At 29.5% G+C, this 19,025-nt stretch overlaps 1 protein-coding gene across 3 annotated transcripts; it reads left to right on the forward strand.

Annotated features, from left to right (window-relative positions):
• Positions 1-93: 93 nt before the first annotated feature.
• Positions 94-18,013, forward strand: LOC131855098 (medium-chain specific acyl-CoA dehydrogenase, mitochondrial). Of its 3 annotated transcripts, none has more exons than XM_059206320.1 (10): positions 94-234; positions 2,657-2,750; positions 5,011-5,178; positions 8,479-8,579; positions 15,016-15,096; positions 15,367-15,497; positions 15,760-15,868; positions 16,678-16,818; positions 17,062-17,251; positions 17,548-18,013. In XM_059206320.1, the coding sequence occupies exons 1-10, from the start codon at positions 217-219 to the stop codon at positions 17,778-17,780; spliced, it is 1,266 nt and encodes a 421-aa protein (XP_059062303.1). In that variant the 5' UTR covers positions 94-216; the 3' UTR covers positions 17,781-18,013. The 3 variants fall into 3 exon arrangements, with proteins under 3 accessions (XP_059062303.1, XP_059062301.1, XP_059062302.1); XM_059206318.1 differs by lacking the exon at positions 8,479-8,579 and adding an exon at positions 9,395-9,498; XM_059206319.1 differs by lacking the exon at positions 8,479-8,579 and adding an exon at positions 11,288-11,388.
• Positions 18,014-19,025: the final 1,012 nt, after the last annotated feature.

The following is a 19,025-nucleotide window of genomic DNA, read 5'->3' on the forward strand; positions in this document are numbered from 1 at the left end:
ATAGGTTGACTGACACTTGCATGAAGTTACAATGATGTCAGTAACTTAAAGAAATTGACATTTTTACGCATTGGTTTCTTTTGCTTGAAATTTGTCCTTTACTTTAGTTTCTCACTTTGAATAGATATATCGTTTGTATTGTTAATTATAAGTTCAAAGTCCCTATTTTAATTTTATACTTAAATAAATTGTAGTTAATTAACATCAAAGTTTAAGATGAATCCCTTAACACAGGTGAGATTAATAGATTATTTTTCAGTATTTGAATTCTATCACAATTGAGGATAAGTAAATATATTAATGTATAACATGTAAAACACGGTCTATAAGATGAAATATTTGACGTAATATTAGTGATGTACCTATGGATTGTTATCGCTATCCTAAAATAACCATTGCACTGCAAGTAGTTACTTGGGTTCAAAAGTCCAAAGTACAATGTCGAATACAGTTTACTGTATTTATTACCGTTCATCATATGCTGTTTAAATAATTCACAAGTAAATCATTATAACGTAATATTTTAAATGTTATATAAATGAGGTAGAAATTGTTGTAGTTAACCCTATATGGTCACTTCCCTTTTAGTTAAACTTATGATTATGGTAATCAGACATTATCATTTCTCTTATATGCATATTTCCTACCATACGGTGTACATGTTATTAGAATTGATATATAGAACCTTTAATAAATTTCCCCTAACTGTATAAGATTCTATTGTTTTTTTATTGAGTTTTAAAGACTAGTTATATTTTTGTAAAATTTTGAAAAATCACAAATTTGTGAGGTTATTCAGAAAGAATTTAGAATAAATTAAGAAGTTGAAACATGTATTATTGGTATTAGACATACTAGCCTATATACATTGTCAGTACACACAGTTTTTTCTGTAATCAATAAATTTTTAGGTAGTTATGAAATTACAATGGATATGGATAGCACTGTGGGAAATTGTTTACCACATTGTCTCTTCGTTAGTGATTTCATATGAATGAACTGTAATTTAATTTATATAAAAATTACACTACATAAAAAGGAAACCATTTGAAAGGCATTTTTTATATTAACAAATAATATTAAATAGTCTGTTGTGTAATCTCAGAGACTAAATTGACAGGTTATCATGTCAATTTATCAAATAACATCACAAACTGCATCAAGTTATGCTATTGCTAGTAGTATATACACTTTTTTTTACATAAAAAAAGTGTATATACTACTAGCAATGGGCAAATTAATTGTAGCTAAATTACTTTTCTTACAGTATATAAAATACAACTGTACAAATCTTTCATTTGTCACCTCACGTGTGATAAACTGATTGGTTTATTATATATTAAATGTAATTATTAAATTTGAAATAATCTATCTAGTTCTACTGAATATATAACAGACATGTGAATCAATGTAAAATAAGTTTGATCATTTTTAACAATTTAATGAATAAATCTGTTGTAATTCTTAGAAAACTACTTCATAGTTAATGTTTTAATAGGCCTATTTATTATAATAACCACATGCCACATTGTAGTACCGAAGTACAATGCGGCAGCTAGTCGAATTATATAATCAAATCGAGTTGCAAATTTAATGATCTTGTAGTCAAAACATAATAAAGACATTACAATTATATGAATAGATTTAAATAGAAATATAAATAATCTTTATTCAAATAAACTAAATATAAGCACTTTTGAATAGTCATATTTTTTATTCTACTACTCATTCAGAACGCAGATTCATAACATGTAGAATGAGCAAGAAACTTGTGTGTTGCTCTTTAGAATAGATGTTCTTTTAAGTTTTACTAAAAATTACTGGTTTTAAGTGTACTCATTGTAATATGTGGCACTTTATACTACTCTAATCTAGAGCAAATTTTAGAACAAGTAATTTAAATATATGTAGGAAAGTAAATTCTTTTGATATGTATGAAACTTGCATATTTGATTATTAAAAGAAAAAAATTATATAATGCAGAAAATAAAAGCTGTGTCTTTACAGTACTTTTTTGTTTTATTAAATCTAATAAAGATATAATCTAATAAGACTACCAAATACAGTGTCACAGTGATATTGATTAAACTGTACAGGATTGTCATATTTAGAAATTAAATAAATGGTTCACTATTGAAATATTTAAACTATTTTTAAATGACATGTATGCAATGCAAAAGATACCAGACTATTGATAATTGTACTAAGAATATCAAGGAACATATTGTTATCAACATAATCTTATGATAATAATTCCAGAGTTACAGTTAACATTTTTTAAAACCATACAAATTTCCAGTTATTGTAATAATAACTATGATTGGATTTTACCGATTATACCTCACAGATTTTTGTATTATAATTTTGAAGACAATATTAGGCTTAAATGCTAAGGATGTGTCCAATATTATTATACAAAGTTTTAGTATTAACCACATTATCTCTCTTGTACAATAATACACCACAGTTAGTTTGTATTAATTTCATTTATCTTGACTATTCATTGCACTGAGCCAGAGTATTACCATAAAATATAGGCATTAAAACAGGCATTTGTAATATATTAGAAATGTTAAAATATAATTAATTTAACCATCAACTGTGTGTACTAAAGATGTATATTTATTATGAATGTATTCTATGAATTTAATTACAGCTGGCCCGAGCTACGCGCCCCATATATAAAAAACTGTCGACATCAGCTACATTATCGTCAGCCAAACCTATTCCGACGACAGGATTTTGCTTTGGTATGTCAATTTTTATTAATAATATTTCTTCAGTGTAGCTTCAAGCAAAACTGTCTTTTCTATAATAGAAATGAAAAACAATCTAATGGTCTTGAAAGTAAGCGGTAAACATCACCTATAGACATGAGCACTATGGACATCACATTATAATTGGAGATTGCTTAGCGATAATGCCGCCTTTTGTACTCGTCATTGTTATACATATTTTTATAGTAATTAATATTTTCTGTAACTGGTGCAAAAAAGTGTAAAAATAAAAAAAAAAATATAATGTAACACCCATGATACCACTCATGCGTTGCTAAGCCAGAAGACCAGATGTCATGCCTCTTACCTAGTCCTACAAATAAAACTCAGGTATCCATGCAATAGATTTAAAGTTTATGTATATTGTCATTTAATTGCTATTCCAGTAACATTAATATAATTTATAATAACATGAACGTAACTGACAATACTAAGTCCTATTGATCTTATGGATTTCTGGTCAACAAGCAACTATGTTTTATTATAGAATATATATTATTACATTATTGGACTGTCATTATTGGATTGGATGTATCTAACATATATAATAAATTCATACAAAGTTTTTCGCCACATTCTTATTTATGATATTTGTGGTCTAAGAATTGGTACAAACATAAGGCAACTCTTACATTATTCATCATATTTATTAAGCTCCCACTGAATTGAACTTATTAATTTAGGAGGAATAATAAAAATCAGAAAAGAGATCAGGAATTAATAAACCCTCTATAAAAATGCTACTTATTCTTCCATCAGAATAAAATTTATATTTGATATCATTTCAAATTATATAATTTATATAATTATCGACTTTTATACTCTCAGTGGTCTAACGGTTTAGCACACCGTTTTACTTAGATGGTCACAGGTTTGAAACCTCAACAACCATTTTTATATATAAGCATCATTGTTTTTATGGATCTGAGTGTTTTCCTCTTTCATCAGAATAACATTTATATTTGATTTGAAATATAATTTTATTTTTTATATAATTTCCGACGTTTATAGTCTCAGTGATCTAGCGTTTTAGCACACCGTTTTACTTAGGACGGTCACAAGTTTGAAACCTCAGCAACCATTTTCGTACATAAGCATCATTGTTTTTATGGGCCTGAGTATTTTTCTGTATATATATTATGTATGTATTTACAAAAAAATGCGATAAGTATTTCTATCAGTTCTCTTGTACCTATAACACAAGCTCTGATTAACTAGATGTTGCTATGTGTCCTGTTATTATTATTTTACGATGTTAATTAATAAGACGTTACTGTCTTATTTATTTGTAGTTTTTGCACTGATAGTCATGAACGATAGTAATTAACAACTTGCACAGCTAATGAGATTATGTAATATGTTATGGATTATCAATGAGAAAATCTCTTAAGCATCATTATCTAAATTATAACAACCTTCGATCACAATTTACGGTTTTATTTGTCCATAATAATCTTATCTTTGGAGTCCAGTGACAACTATAAAATGATATAAGTACTGTATCTTATCTTTGGCGAAGTACTGACGTTCTTATTAATCATGGAATTTGGACTAAGACTAAAACATTAATTTAAAATATAGTATTACTACATTAATGGCTTTTTAATCTTTATTGTTTCATAGACGTTCAAGCGGGTAATCCATTGAAATTACAATGATACTATTATACATATCACACGCCGCCATCTATATATTAGTCTCAAACTAATCAGATTTTGAACTGTAATAATGTACTAGATAACTGATAAACATACTTAATATTTTTATAAGTGTATGCTTGTAGTGATATTTATTGTATGAAAAATATTTTTCCATAAAAAAATAGACTGTAACTGTACTTGATACAAATACACAAGTTACGGTATTCACTATCGTAATTTGTACCTGATAAAATTGATAGATATACATGAATAAGTCTGAATAATATATGACACCTGTATAATTTAACTACCTGCACCTTTTTAACGTATTAGAACGCCCTTACAAAACATCAGATCTGGTTAGGTCAAGAGGGTGTCGCAAAATTAAATAACGCTTTCGTCGATGTGTTATGTAAAATGAATTAATCGTGTAAATTATTTGACTTTTATTACCATGGCTCTTTATACCCTAGATTACCACAATTTGATACCGTATAGAGGTTATCTCTGTACTCTGTAATTTCCTTTAAATATTGTTATGTGACTTATTTGAACAATAGATATTAACTAATTTAATACGCTTGAATTTTCAGAGTTGAATGATGAACAGAAAGCACTTCAGGAGCTAGCTAGGAAGTTTACGAGGGAAGAAATCATACCAGTTGCGGCGCAATATGACAAGACTGGTGAATACCCATGGCCCATTCTCAAGAAGGCTTGGGAACTCGGTCTTATGAATGGACACGTTCCCGTACATTGTGGTAATGATATCTATACTAATTTGCGATATGATTAATGCTTATTAACATGTTAGGCCGTATAGACACACAATGACAAATGTTTGCATAAACAAGACTGTGTTATGTTTGTTGATTGTAAGCCCTAACATTAGATAATTAAAGCCTAATAAGGGCGAATAGTGCCCACGAATTTACTTAAGTTATTATGGCAGATTATAGACGATTGAGAGATATATAAAAAATAGCCTGTTGTATTGTCATCAGCATTAAATTATATATAGGACTTTTTTTGTAATAACAAGTCTTATTATTGGATGATAAGCCGTAATTGCGATTTTTCTAATTTATCAATATTTAATTATCATTGCTACAACTAATATAAATGTGTCAGTTTGTTTTAGTTTTGGATTGGAGACAATGTGATAAAGTGCTATATTAGGTTGTTCTACCATTGATTTGTCAATACTTTAAGAGAAATAATACTTTGAGTCTTGTCTAATGCCTGAAAAAAAGGAATTAGCCCAAAGGCTGTGATACCATCGATTGTGATATATGAATATATAATTCGAGTCTTTTACTTAAAATGTATTATAGTATAAATATATACATGAATAATATTAGGATTTGCTTCGTATCATGCGCTAATTGCAAACGTTAATTTCTGGTTAGAGAAGAAGTAAAGTTATAGTAACTCTATTTTTTCTAAACTCTGTTCTCTAAAACGATGTATGAACGATGGATGAGGCACAAATCTTTAGAACACCAAGAGGGTCTATATATTTTGAATACTTAATGATCCATATTGAATAATTAACTTATTCTCAATTATGTATCTTATACAACAAAGTTTAATAATGGAACTCTAGAGAAGCTAGTAAATAAACAGGGTTCAGGATTCTAATTTAACAATCCAGCTTCGACATTTCCTATTATAGCCAGGGAGCGAGAGGCTTCTTTCTTTAATTATTTGCCCCCGGTCGATATATTACAAAAAAAGTTATGAAGTAAACTGCGCTTCCGAAGATATCTTGAAGAATAGCATATTTCAGTTTAGGCTGTAATGTATTATAATCTAAAAAATCGTAGTGAACAGAATAGAATATTATTGTCAACCATAATTTTCAACGATAATCTCGTACCCAAAGTACCCCTTCGATATCCAAGATACAACCATGTCATAATTTACTTAGGTTCTTAATTAAAGTTCTACATGCATAAGTAACTCTCATAACAATATATTGTCTATCACATATAACAAAAAGAAATACAAATAGCTATCATTTCCTATAATTTTCTCTTTCTTTCTCTCATCTTTAGGAATCCATATTTTGTCGGTCACAAAATTCGTTTTATACTGATAATGATAATGATCTTACACAATTACTATAAAATGGATATGTTAGTATTCCGAATATACGTATTTTATAAGGTTTAAATAAAAAAAAATATTACAATTGAAATTGAGGCCCTGAAGTGTCTCTAGTGACTTAATCTGTAAATTTTAAAAAAGCGTATTATGGATTTTATTCTACCGTCTATTAAATAGATATTATTTAATAAAATAAAATAATTATGTATAAATTGTGGATTCGTATCTATTATACAGTAGAACTATCTTACACACCACAGTGATTATTCATATAAAAAAACAGACAGTTAGTAACAATAGTATTGTATTTTCGCTTGAATGGAAGTGATGTATGAAGAATGTGATGACTACAGATGTACATAGATATGCTGGATAACATTGAGAGGCGAGAGAGAGATTACGTCGATAGATATGGTAGTCGATTTTTCGAATGTTTCGCTATATAGGCTCCATACATGCACCGGTCGTTCTGGATATGATGTGAACCTTACTTCATTACTAATTTATTAGAAAGTAATCGTGTCTGTCTGTCGCACTTTTACGCCAAAACTACTAAATCGATTTTAATGAAATTTGGTTCACAGATAGTCTAAACCCTGAGGAAGGACATAGGCTAATTTTTAATACGACAAAAGGGTTGTAAGTAGTTGTGAGGGGAGCTGAAAGGTTGTATGGAAGTATCGTAATTTTTTGAAACTAGTATATTTTTTTATAATCGTTATTGTATAAAAGTTATTAGCTATTTCTGTATGTAGATTATTGTAGATGCTATATTTTTAAATGAGTTTAATTTTTACGTTTTGCTTTTAAAAGAATATTCAAATAGATATTACTCGTAAGTCAGAATAGCATATTATTTATCTTCGCAGACGGATTGAGCCTAGACTGAACTGTTTAACTTTTATAATTGCTACATTATGTTCATATTGTTAATAATAGTTATTAGCCAGAATAGCGTTGTATCTGACTTCGCAGGGGGAATGGGTCTAGGCGTATTCGAAGATGGCATCATTAATGAAGAAATTGCCTACGGCTGTTCCGGGATAATGGTGTCGATTTATATCAACAATGTTGCAGTGAGAACTTCTTTTTAAGCGTACATTCGACTAAAATTTGACAATTCACTATCTATTGCTAAAAACTGCTTTAAAATCGTTTGCGTAGTTTAAAAAATATTTTAAATACATTTTTTACTATGTAAAGATATTCATGTCAAGAATAGTGTTTTTTCTTTTCATTGTTATTAAAATTTACTACTTCCTTTTGTTTTATATACTAAAAAAGTTATGGAATTAGATGAGAAGCTTTACAGAAATATTTATCTATGTACATAATTATAAACTGCTATGCTAAGATCTCTCACCACATGAGTGGATCTACACCCTACTAAGCACGTTCAGTACTGTGGTCATGAACTTGATTTAATCAAAGACTAGCTATATATTTTTTGTGGTAGATTGAGCTTTATTCCCCTTACCGCCTTTTACGATGTTGTTCTGTCTATATTATTATTGTACGTGCAAATCTACGTTAATAAGTCTTATTGCTATATACTGCTTGCATTTTGAAATATATGTTGGTATTTACAATATCAATACATATTTCAAAATGATAGTACTATTTAGAATTTTGCAAGTTTTATGAATGTGAAGGGTATAATCGGTAACAAATTCCATCACCATTTGAATAACTGTTATATGAAGGAAGGAGGATGCGACTTAGATGAATAATATCCTAGAGGATGTGATGACCAAAGATCGATTTTTAGAACGTTTTCTGATGTTGGCATATAACACACACCGTTCGCTCTGTATACAATATAATATAGTATATTTTTATACAATCGTGCCTGAATAATATAGATAATGAGTATATTAAATAAAGAAAAGTTTATCTATATTTGTTTTTAATAAAAATATTCAATTAGATTAGCGTTGTGCCTGACTTCGCAGGGGGATTGGGTCTAGGCGTATTCGAAGGTTGCCTCGTCAGTGAAGAAATTGCCTATGGGTGTTCCGGAATAATGGCAGCGATATATATCACCGAAGTCGGAGTGAGAATTTTCGTTTTGTGCGATCACATTATCAAATACATATTTAAAATTTCACTTTAATAAAGATTGCTATTATAAAATATGACAAGGGAAATGTTTATTGGTAAATTTTGTCCGATCTAAAGCAATCGATTATCAACATTTACGGTTAGATGTATTTTTTTCTTTTTATTACGTAATATAGCTTTTTCTCATTTTGTCTAGAGATGTAAACGTACTTTTTTTACCTTTTTAAATATAAAAAGTATTTACTATCGCCGATGGGATATGTTTTAGGAAATGAAGAAAACAAAATATCGACTATATAATTTATTACTTAAATTGGACGGATTTATGAATCTTAGTATAGACTGAACTATATTGTAGGTACAGTGAAGGTACATAACAATAATTATAATTTATAAATATTATTCATTTCATAATTCAGTATTAAATATAACTATAATATTATTTATTGTAACTGGCTGGGAATTGAAAATGTTTAATACGGTTTAGACATTTATATACTTAAAACACGAAGTTACGAAATAAAAGAACCTACAATTGCATTGTAATTACCCATATGTCGAAATACAACTAACAAACCTTTTATTGTAAGATGAGATAAGAGTGAATGCGTGTGATTTTATTTATATATAAAATGCTGAATAACCATAAGAATGCTATATATTTATGCTGTATATATCTATTATGAAGATAGTATTTCTATTCCATATATCAGTAACTATTTTCAAACGAACAAACTCTATATGCGTATTGGAAATTAAGAATAGAATAGATATGCTATTGGTTTCCGATAAAAAGTGTTATTTCAGGGGGTGTTGGGGATTTTGGAGTGTTCGAAGAATGCCTTGTTGGTGAGGAATATGCCTTTGGGTGTACAGGAATAACTACTGCTATTGGAGGCACGAACCTGGGTGTGAGTTGAAAAGAATGATTCAATGTCAATACTATCCATTGAAGGAAATTTATTTGCTTTTTCGCTTTATCTGCATATATTGCATCTGGAATTGGTTTTCATTTGGGGTTAGCAATATATACTGTTTATGTCTATCAGATTCTTCTTAATTCTTTAATTAACTTATGCCTTGTGTCATATACAATTTATGTAATATTATATTATTCTTCATAGAATAAATTGGCGCCAATTATTACTACGCCAATCTTCTGTTATATTTATAATAAATGTGTATATGGTGGTATTTATATATATCAGTAAAGTATTACTAGTATATTTATATTATTTATCGTTCTGAAAAAAATATAGTTCCGAAATAGCTAATTACAATGACAATGTTTCTTGATACAAGTAAGCGACTAAAATTATTTCAACTGGAATTTATCGTCTTTGTCAAATGCTAGAAGAATACTATATCTTGTCAAAAAATCTTGTATAATTTACATTGCGTCGTCTACTTCTATACTAAGTTGTGTGGCTCTAATAAATGCGAGATAGTATATATTTTGCATACACAGGTTCATGATACATGTTAAACAACACTGGGCGATTACAAACTCACTGATATACTCATGAATGCAATGTTTATATTGTACGGAGATCAACCAAAACATTTTAAATCGCTAGACTACACTAGTCTTCGTTGAGGAGGTCGTCGGGGGAAGAAACTGTTAGTAATGGGAAGTAGTGTCCGCCATTGCTAGCAATGTCAGATGGACCTCTACGTGCTCCCACAAAACGTCGTTATTAATTCATAACAAATCGTCACGATTGGTTGACTGACATAACTTCATTACGCCCATCCTGTAATCCTCCATTGGTGCCCCGCAAGCGTATACATAGAAATATGCTGTCGTTGTATATGTCGAAATGAATAAGGCAAAATAATTACCAATAGGGTCTAATGTAATATCAGGCTAAACAGATCACAGTACTTAGACTTGAATAGTCAGGCGAAAACAAGATAAATTGTTACTATTAATATTACAATTATTTAAAAAAATACACCCTATTTTAATATAAAATACTTTTACACTACATATAATACCGACAATGATCATCACGGACACATGAATTACACACGAACACCCATATTCTTATTTATATATACTTTTACTTTATTCTATGTATGTACTGAATAACCACTTTGTTCTTCTTTTAATTTCAAAAACCGTCTTTAGGAAGCATTTATCGATTTTATAAGGTATATTATTTATTACGTGTGACAATACATTCTGAATTACTTAAGTTCAGTATAATTATTGGATAACAGATAATTTTCAAAAAAGTAAACATAATTATTATATACTCGTATTAAAAACTATATGAACATCGGGAATTAATGATCCTAAAGATTTAATATAATAATCTTTTGTTGTTTATTATAAAAGTTTTGTATCGATCTTAATATTAATATAATAGATATTGATAAATGTATCTCTCATCTTCATTAATGTTAGGGCAATTTTTGTTTGGTAGTAATTGAGGCCATTTTCTAAAACTACCGGATACTATTCTTCGTTTGTATCCCATAGAACTTTCCCAGGAACGGTTGTTAATAAACAACGATAATTAGCTAATAATTTTTATAAAGCATTTGGATGTATTTTGATACATAATTTGCATTCATTATCACTCCTCTTTATACTGTTTTAAATAAAAATGAATTATTTATACCAGTTAGCATGATTGCACTCTAATATTATCCATTTGTCTTGTCTTTCTATGTTTCATAGTAACACTTTCACAGGTGGTATATCATTGGGAGTATTTGAACAATGTTTGGTGGCCGAGGAAGTCGCTTACGGGTGCGCTGGCATTATGACGGCATTGGAAGCTAGTGGTCTTGGAGTGAGTGTTCTGGGTTCTTTCTCTACAGAATTTCATTCTGATTATTATTTTTTCAAATTGTGTATATATATTTTTTCTGTTTTCTTTCTTATATAAACAAATATTTATTTAGTCTTGCTATGATGTGTGCACCAAAATCAATTGTGTTTATTTTAGTACTATACAATTATTATTATTATGTTTACAATTCTTTCAACATATTGATAAAAGTAAAATATAGCCATGTAAATGACCATGCTTAGCTTTTTATTGTAGCGCTAATACAGATAACTAATATTACATTTCCATATTATTAGTATCATTGAAGCTAGCGCTAAATCTGTGATGAATCATTTGAATTAAACAGAAAAACATATATTTTAAAATAAACATCGAACGGTGAAATCATTTAGTACAAACCGGTTATAATGTGTTTAAACTCTAATAGTGAAGTCCCTTTTTTAAAATCAGCGATTAACGTTATCATTAGATACACATATACACTTATATACATTAATATTTTCAGATGAATGTATTTTATACATATTGTTAACATTATTTATATATTAGGATTTAATATACTAGGATTCGTTTTATCAAAGTTACCAGAAAGTAATCAGAAAACACGTAATATAATATATATGTCACATTATGGTTGGTTTTCATCATTCAATATAATGTAAATAGTATTATTTTCGCTTCAAAATAATGTGACAGAAAACAAAGTTGAAACAAATTTTAGTATTGTATTTTTTATTTTATTTAGTTTTATATTGCATGCGGTAAATCAGATTTTAATCAAGAATGGCTTTAGTAATCACAAGGTCCTTACAATGCAAATTATTATAGTTTATAGTTATATAACTTGCGTTTTAAATTAGTTTGACCAACCTTTAATAATACTGTGTATTGTATTATTATATATTTCAGATGATCAATACGGATCAATAAAACTAACTTGTGTATATCATAATATAAGTATCAATATTTGGTGAAGGTAAAAAAAGTTATAACCTACTTATTATTAGCAACGTACCTATTCGTTATAAATATCGGCTGCACAATAGTTTCTGTAATGGTTATTGCTATTGTAGTTTGTTTTGTAGTTAATGAATGAGAAGAAAAAAATACACTCATACAATTTGAAGGCAATAGTAGTTTTGGTTGCACAGTTACATGTCGTTATGTATTGACACTTCATATCATTTAAGAATTATCATTTTATGTCACTCCATAAATGTTTCATATTTCATTCCAGATAGTGTATGAACAATGTCACAACTGTGATATAATTGAGTGTATAACTATGTATATAGACAGTATATACTGCAGAAATAAATAATATTGCACAAGAATATGATATATTACAATAAGAAATATTAAATCAAATATACATTATTATCAAATAAATAGTGGTACTCCTGATTTAAATATCCGTAAACTAGGGTTTAATTAAAGCATCACCTAACTACACTAAATAAAAATAAATTTCTTATAAATAAAATAAAACTGTGCAAGAAAATTGAGTTCACTGGACAAAATATTCTAAGAAAACTTCTATTAAAGTTAAACAGTCGAGTATGTATTGTCTACAGTTTTTAAACTTTATTTTTCCCAAGTTGATTGCGATAAGAAAATTCTGATATAAGCAGCTGTTACGCAGTTGTAATTTTCTTTTTATGACAACAGTTTGATTACTATGCCCATAACCTCTGTTATTATATCATTGCGTATTTTGTTTTTCACATTGTGTACATATTTACAAATGTGGTTTTTGAAATTGTTTACGTCATTTCTCTATAGGTGGTGGGTGGGTCGTATGTTAAATAATTGTTTAGATTTTAAGCAATATTTAAGATATACCTACACCATTTTAAATAATAGATTAGCTATCTTATGTATGCCATCTGCAAAACATACGCCGTTCTTTGACGTAACTCACATGTGATTTTGAGATACTTTGAATTTCAATTATGTCTAGTAGCCATCTTCACATTTGAGAATTACACATGATTAAGGCATCGTACTTAAGCGATGTAATATAGCTATTATCGCTAATATAGATTTAAAAGCTTTTTATATTACTCTTATCTAATTATAATGATGAAGATCCAAATCAACTTCCTAATTTATTTTGAAACCTGTTCAAATGTTCAACGTCAGGTCAATTATAACAATTAAACTCATTCTGTCTACACTGCTGACCATCTCTAATTTATTGCCTGTCTGCAGCGTTGTTGAAGATGTATGTGCAATTATGACTTTTCTCCCTTCTGAAATTCTTGTTTTTTTACTTTATTCTAAGATTGTGGTTTAACTATTAACGACCCTCAAGGAAATGCTTTTCTTCCTCAGTATTCTTTCAGATAATACTAGAGAAGTAATATGCATTAATAGTGTCCACTTAATACCAAATTATGACATTTTTGAAGTTTGTGAGCCAAAATCGTTCATAATTAACTGGGTCCTCCTAAGATTTGCTTACTTCCTCACTTCATTTTTTTTTCTGTTACACCTTTGTTGGTGAAACTTATTTTTATATAAACGTCTGTTTAATGAGATAATAATATTTATTGTGTCACTGCTGGATAATACGTTAAATTACTTACTTTATGCTGAATTGGTGACCTATCCACCTTTGCTGTATATAAGGGTTCCTTCATTTCTTCTATTGTGTTTGTATATTTATTTTTACTCTAATTTAATTATAATCTGTCTGTAATTTGTACATAAGTAGGATTTATCTATCTATCTAAAGTAATAAAGATTATACTAGTGTATACTAATAGCGTTAGTCTCCTGGTAACGTGTTGTATGTTGTACGACTCATCAAAATGAATGCAATCGGCCACCTCTCTTGATCCTGTACATCTACAATTTGATATGTATTCCAGCAAAATTTATAAGACCATCGACATACTCTGATCACTCGCTTTGCAGGTAAGTTCAGCTGTGACCTCATGAAGCTATAATATGGAGAGTCATCATTTGATTGAAGGCCTTGATACTTACGTTATTTTGTTTTTAGTTTGTTAAGAGGATAGAAACAAAGTGCTTGTAATAGTCTCAGAGCGTCTATGGCAGATTTTTCTATTCTACGACCTGCCGTGAAACGATAGACCATACATAAAATCGTGTTAGGTGTATATTTTATTTCGAAGTACTTATTATCTCAATACTCTTAGATATATTATTTGTTTGTGTTTTGTCCTCTTTAATTGTAGTTTGTGACTAGTGGAGCCCGCATCGTCGTGCGCGTTCATGAGTTTAAAAAAAAGGACAATAAGACTATGCAATACTGATTACTAATACGTTACAATATTGAATACAAATCATGAATTACCTCTCTACATACATTCTATACTCTCGGTAACTACAAATTCTTAATAATATTTAATATTAATAGAGAAAAATTTATATAGTCAAGTAGTATTATTGTAATAGTAATTATACAAAATGAATGCCAATTCTGGATGGCAGATAAAATACCAATCTGTCTGGAATGAAGTAAGATACAATAGTTGCATGTGTTCCATTGCAATTAGATGCTTTAATGCTTTGTTCATTTGAATACTAATCTATGATTTTACTAATTTATTACATTTTTTTTTAATTCTGGACACTGGTACAGCTCTTTTGATTTTCCAGCAAGCACCTATAATTCTTGCTGGCAACAAGGAACAACAGAAGAAATATCTCGGCAGATTGATTGATGAACCTCTAGTAGCCGTAAGTTTTTTTAACTGAAATAGTAAATAAGCTATAGGTACTTAAACAATTCTTCGGACATCACGTCGTTATGCCACTCCCTTTGTACTCCTTACACATTAATTAGAATTATCGAAGTGTAATATATATATGTAGTTATAAAGTATATCATATTTAGAAAAATAAATATACTTACGCCTATGTCATTTTGACAAATGATTTAATAATGGATAATGTTCTATTCTCTTGTTGGAAAACAACTTTTATTTATGTACCATATTATTACTACAGGCATATTGTGTGACGGAACCTGGCGCGGGCTCCGACGTCGCAGGGGTTAAGACTAGAGCAGAGAAAAAAGGCGATGAATGGATCCTCAACGGTCAGAAGATGTGGATCACCAACGGTGGTGTTGCCAACTGGTAATTACTTGGAATTATATGTTTATTTGATTTTGGAACTGATCATCATGAATTTTTGTACACATGTTGCTGGAAGTATTAGAATGAACATAGGCTAGTTTTTATTAAAGATAATTATAAAAAAAATGTTTTGTTTATACATCCTGAAAAAAACAATTAATAATATTGGTTTAAATATACAACTACCCGTACTATTAATTGACTAACTTTCCGCGAAGGCATTTTTTTAATATTGTCGTTTTTTTCTTTTTATTCATTTCAGGTACTTCGTCCTTGCTCGCACAAATCCTGATCCTAAGTGCCCACCAAGCAAAGCCTTCACTGGTTTCATCGTCGAGAGGGAGTGGCCCGGCGTTGTTCCTGGACGCAAGGTAAATATATAATAAATAAATAAAAAGCTTTATTTCGCCAATTTTAACAGTTTTATAATTACTGTTTTGAAAAACTCCTGTCTGCAGTCACGAAGTTCTCTCTTATTATAAATAGATACTTTTATTTAGGCAGTATTTTAACGCACACACAAAATACAGTATTCCATTATTACAATATTTATATATTACATACTATTAAATTAAGATAAGTTTAAATGTGAATACAATTAAACATATACAACATAATCCCCATTATTGATAAATGTTGAAAATCTGCTCAATTGCTAAACAAACTATTTTTGAACAGATATAGGGATTTACAAATTTATTACCGAGAACCGTGATCTTTATTATTTCTGCTGAAAAGTAAGTATATCTCTGTAAAGTTGACATGTCCACAACATGTGTACTAGAATTTCTTTTATTATTGGCTAATAACTTCTTATTATTAGTATTATTATCTGTTTGCTGTGAGTATTTAAAGCTAAAAGCATATGGAACATCTTTGAGATGGTGAAGATCTACCTTTACTTTAACATAGATAAAGGTCGTGTAGTTATGTATGAAACGAAACATTATATAGTATATAATAAAACTGCGTATATATGTACAAACCTTATGTATATGTCTAATTGAATATACATGAGAAATTGAATACCTAATCTTCTCATTCTATAAGTCCTTTTACCTATTCTTTAATCTACCCTATTTTGTCTCTTACGTTCATCATCTATATGACTAATATATATTCGTACATCTAGTATTTCTACTAATTCATATAAGTTAATTATTTGTAATTTTGAACAAAGGAACAAAACATGGGCCAGCGTGCCTCGGACACTCGTGGCATCACATTCGAAGATGTTCGCATCCCCAAGGAAAACGTACTTATAGGCGAAGGTGCCGGTTTCAAAATTGCCATGGGTGCATTCGACAAGACTCGTCCTCCGGTAAGATCATAGATATTAATACGTAACAATGATTTTATGAGATTTTGTTATAATAAAAAAATGATATTATATCTACAGTATTACAAATGATATTTTAAGTTTATAGTAGATTATTATGGAAAATATATGTATAATAAATTTACAAAAGTGAAGTGTATATATCAACAATGATATTTATGAATAAAAGATGGCGAAACATTCATTCCTGTGAATTATTTATAACATTTGGTATTTAAATGACAGGTAGGAGCAGGTGCCACAGGACTTGCGAATCGCGCGTTGCATGAAGCTACGAAATACGCTTTGGAGCGCAAAACTTTCGGCGTCCCGATTGCCCAGCATCAGGCAGTCGCCTTCCTCTTAGCTGATATGGCGGTTGGCGTAGAGACTGCCCGGCTCGCGTGGATGAAAGCTGCTTGGCTCGTTGACCATGGTACCGACCATTATTAGACCTTAGATTGTAGCACGCATTTTACTAAGATCATATATACCATACCTACACTCTACCTCTGATCAATTTAACTGAGTTTCGTTGACTTTTTGGTTACGTATAGTACCTATATCATTCCTTAATACCTAGTAATCCCTAACTATGTCATTATTTATTATTTGTTATCATTTATATAAGATGGTTTTTTTGATGAAATAAAATACTATTTCTTTCCACATTTCTTGTTTTGTATTAATGAAATATACAATACATATATACATTAACATATGTTTATACAGGTCAAAGAAACACTGTACTCGCGTCAGTGGCAAAACTGCACGCATCTGAAGTCGCAAATAAGGCAGCTTCAGATGCAGTCCAGATCTTCGGCGGCAACGGATTTAACACAGAGTATCCAGTGGAAAAACTGATGAGAGATGCCAAGATCTACCAGATTTACGAGGGAACCTCTCAGATTCAAAGAGTTATAATTTCAAGAGAGTTATTCTCGGCAGCTAAGCAGACCGCTTAAAAACGGTACTCACTTCTGTATAGTACTGAGAATTTTATATACACATTTACTGTAGCAGATCAATATAATATTATGTCTTGATTATGTTAAGATTGATGTAATTTTTTGAGCAACTGTTTATAATAAGTCCTTGGGTAAAATTAATAATAACGGTTTCGCAATTAATTTGTATTGTTGAATGTAATTTTATGTCTTTGTGTTTATACACACAAATAATAAAATGATTTGTTTTACTTTTTGTTTAATTATAAATATTACTTAGATATCTTTATGTTATGGAATATTGTTTTTGGTATTCTAAATTGTAATGGTAAACAAGCTATTGGCTAATTTGATGGTAACCATCACTAATATATATAAACAACACCATACAATATCTCATCCTCATGTGACGCCCGTTATAGTCCTCATGTATTTCTAAGGAACAAGACCTAAATACCTCATGCCCTAATAGTAGCCCTAGTAGTCTGTAATTGTTGTCATATCTCGCATCGCATACATATTAAGCTGTCGACATAGGCGAGACGGAGGTACCCACGCAGACGCTCATACAAAGTCTACTATATCATGTTACCTTAAGTTTAAAATTATTACCAAACCATTAAATTTGTATTCCATGTCCCATAGTCTACTTACGGATTAAAATAAAAAAATATTTTTTATCGAATAAGATAGTAATATATTTTTAAACCCTAATATTGACTTGAAGGTGCTCTTGTTTAGTACACTAAATGTCAATATAAAAATCTATTAGAATGATCGTTTATTTTTTTACATCCTAGATCTACTCAACAATAGTCATATTACTAACTCTATATATCATTATTATAGATATATATTATGTATCATTATCATAGAATTAATATACACTCATTTTTATATTTGCACAAGAAAACGCGAAAAAAGATACGAGTAATGCCTAAATATATCAATTTCAATAAATATTAGCAACCTAAGTTTAAACATGTTTTTACCTAACGAAAACTTAAAGTTAACTAGTGCAACATGAGAATGTAGGTAAAACGACATTCATGGCTTGTATCTATACTAATATTATAAAGAGATAAAGGATTATGTCTGGTTCTACTGAACCAATTTTAAAAATTCTTTCACTTTTTGGTATATTATCCCGTGGGTTATGATCTATGACCAATAGGAGCGGTGCCAAATGAGGGAGATAATATTAATTTTGAGTGTTACCGCTGTATAAATGGTTCAAGTCACTCAAAACTATGTAATATTTAT

The sequence above is a fragment of the Achroia grisella genome, unplaced genomic scaffold, assembly GCF_030625045.1.
Source record: "Achroia grisella isolate CSIRO2021 unplaced genomic scaffold, CSIRO_AGI_Agris_v1 utg1304, whole genome shotgun sequence".
In the NCBI taxonomy this organism is placed as follows: Eukaryota; Metazoa; Arthropoda; class Insecta; order Lepidoptera; family Pyralidae; genus Achroia; species Achroia grisella.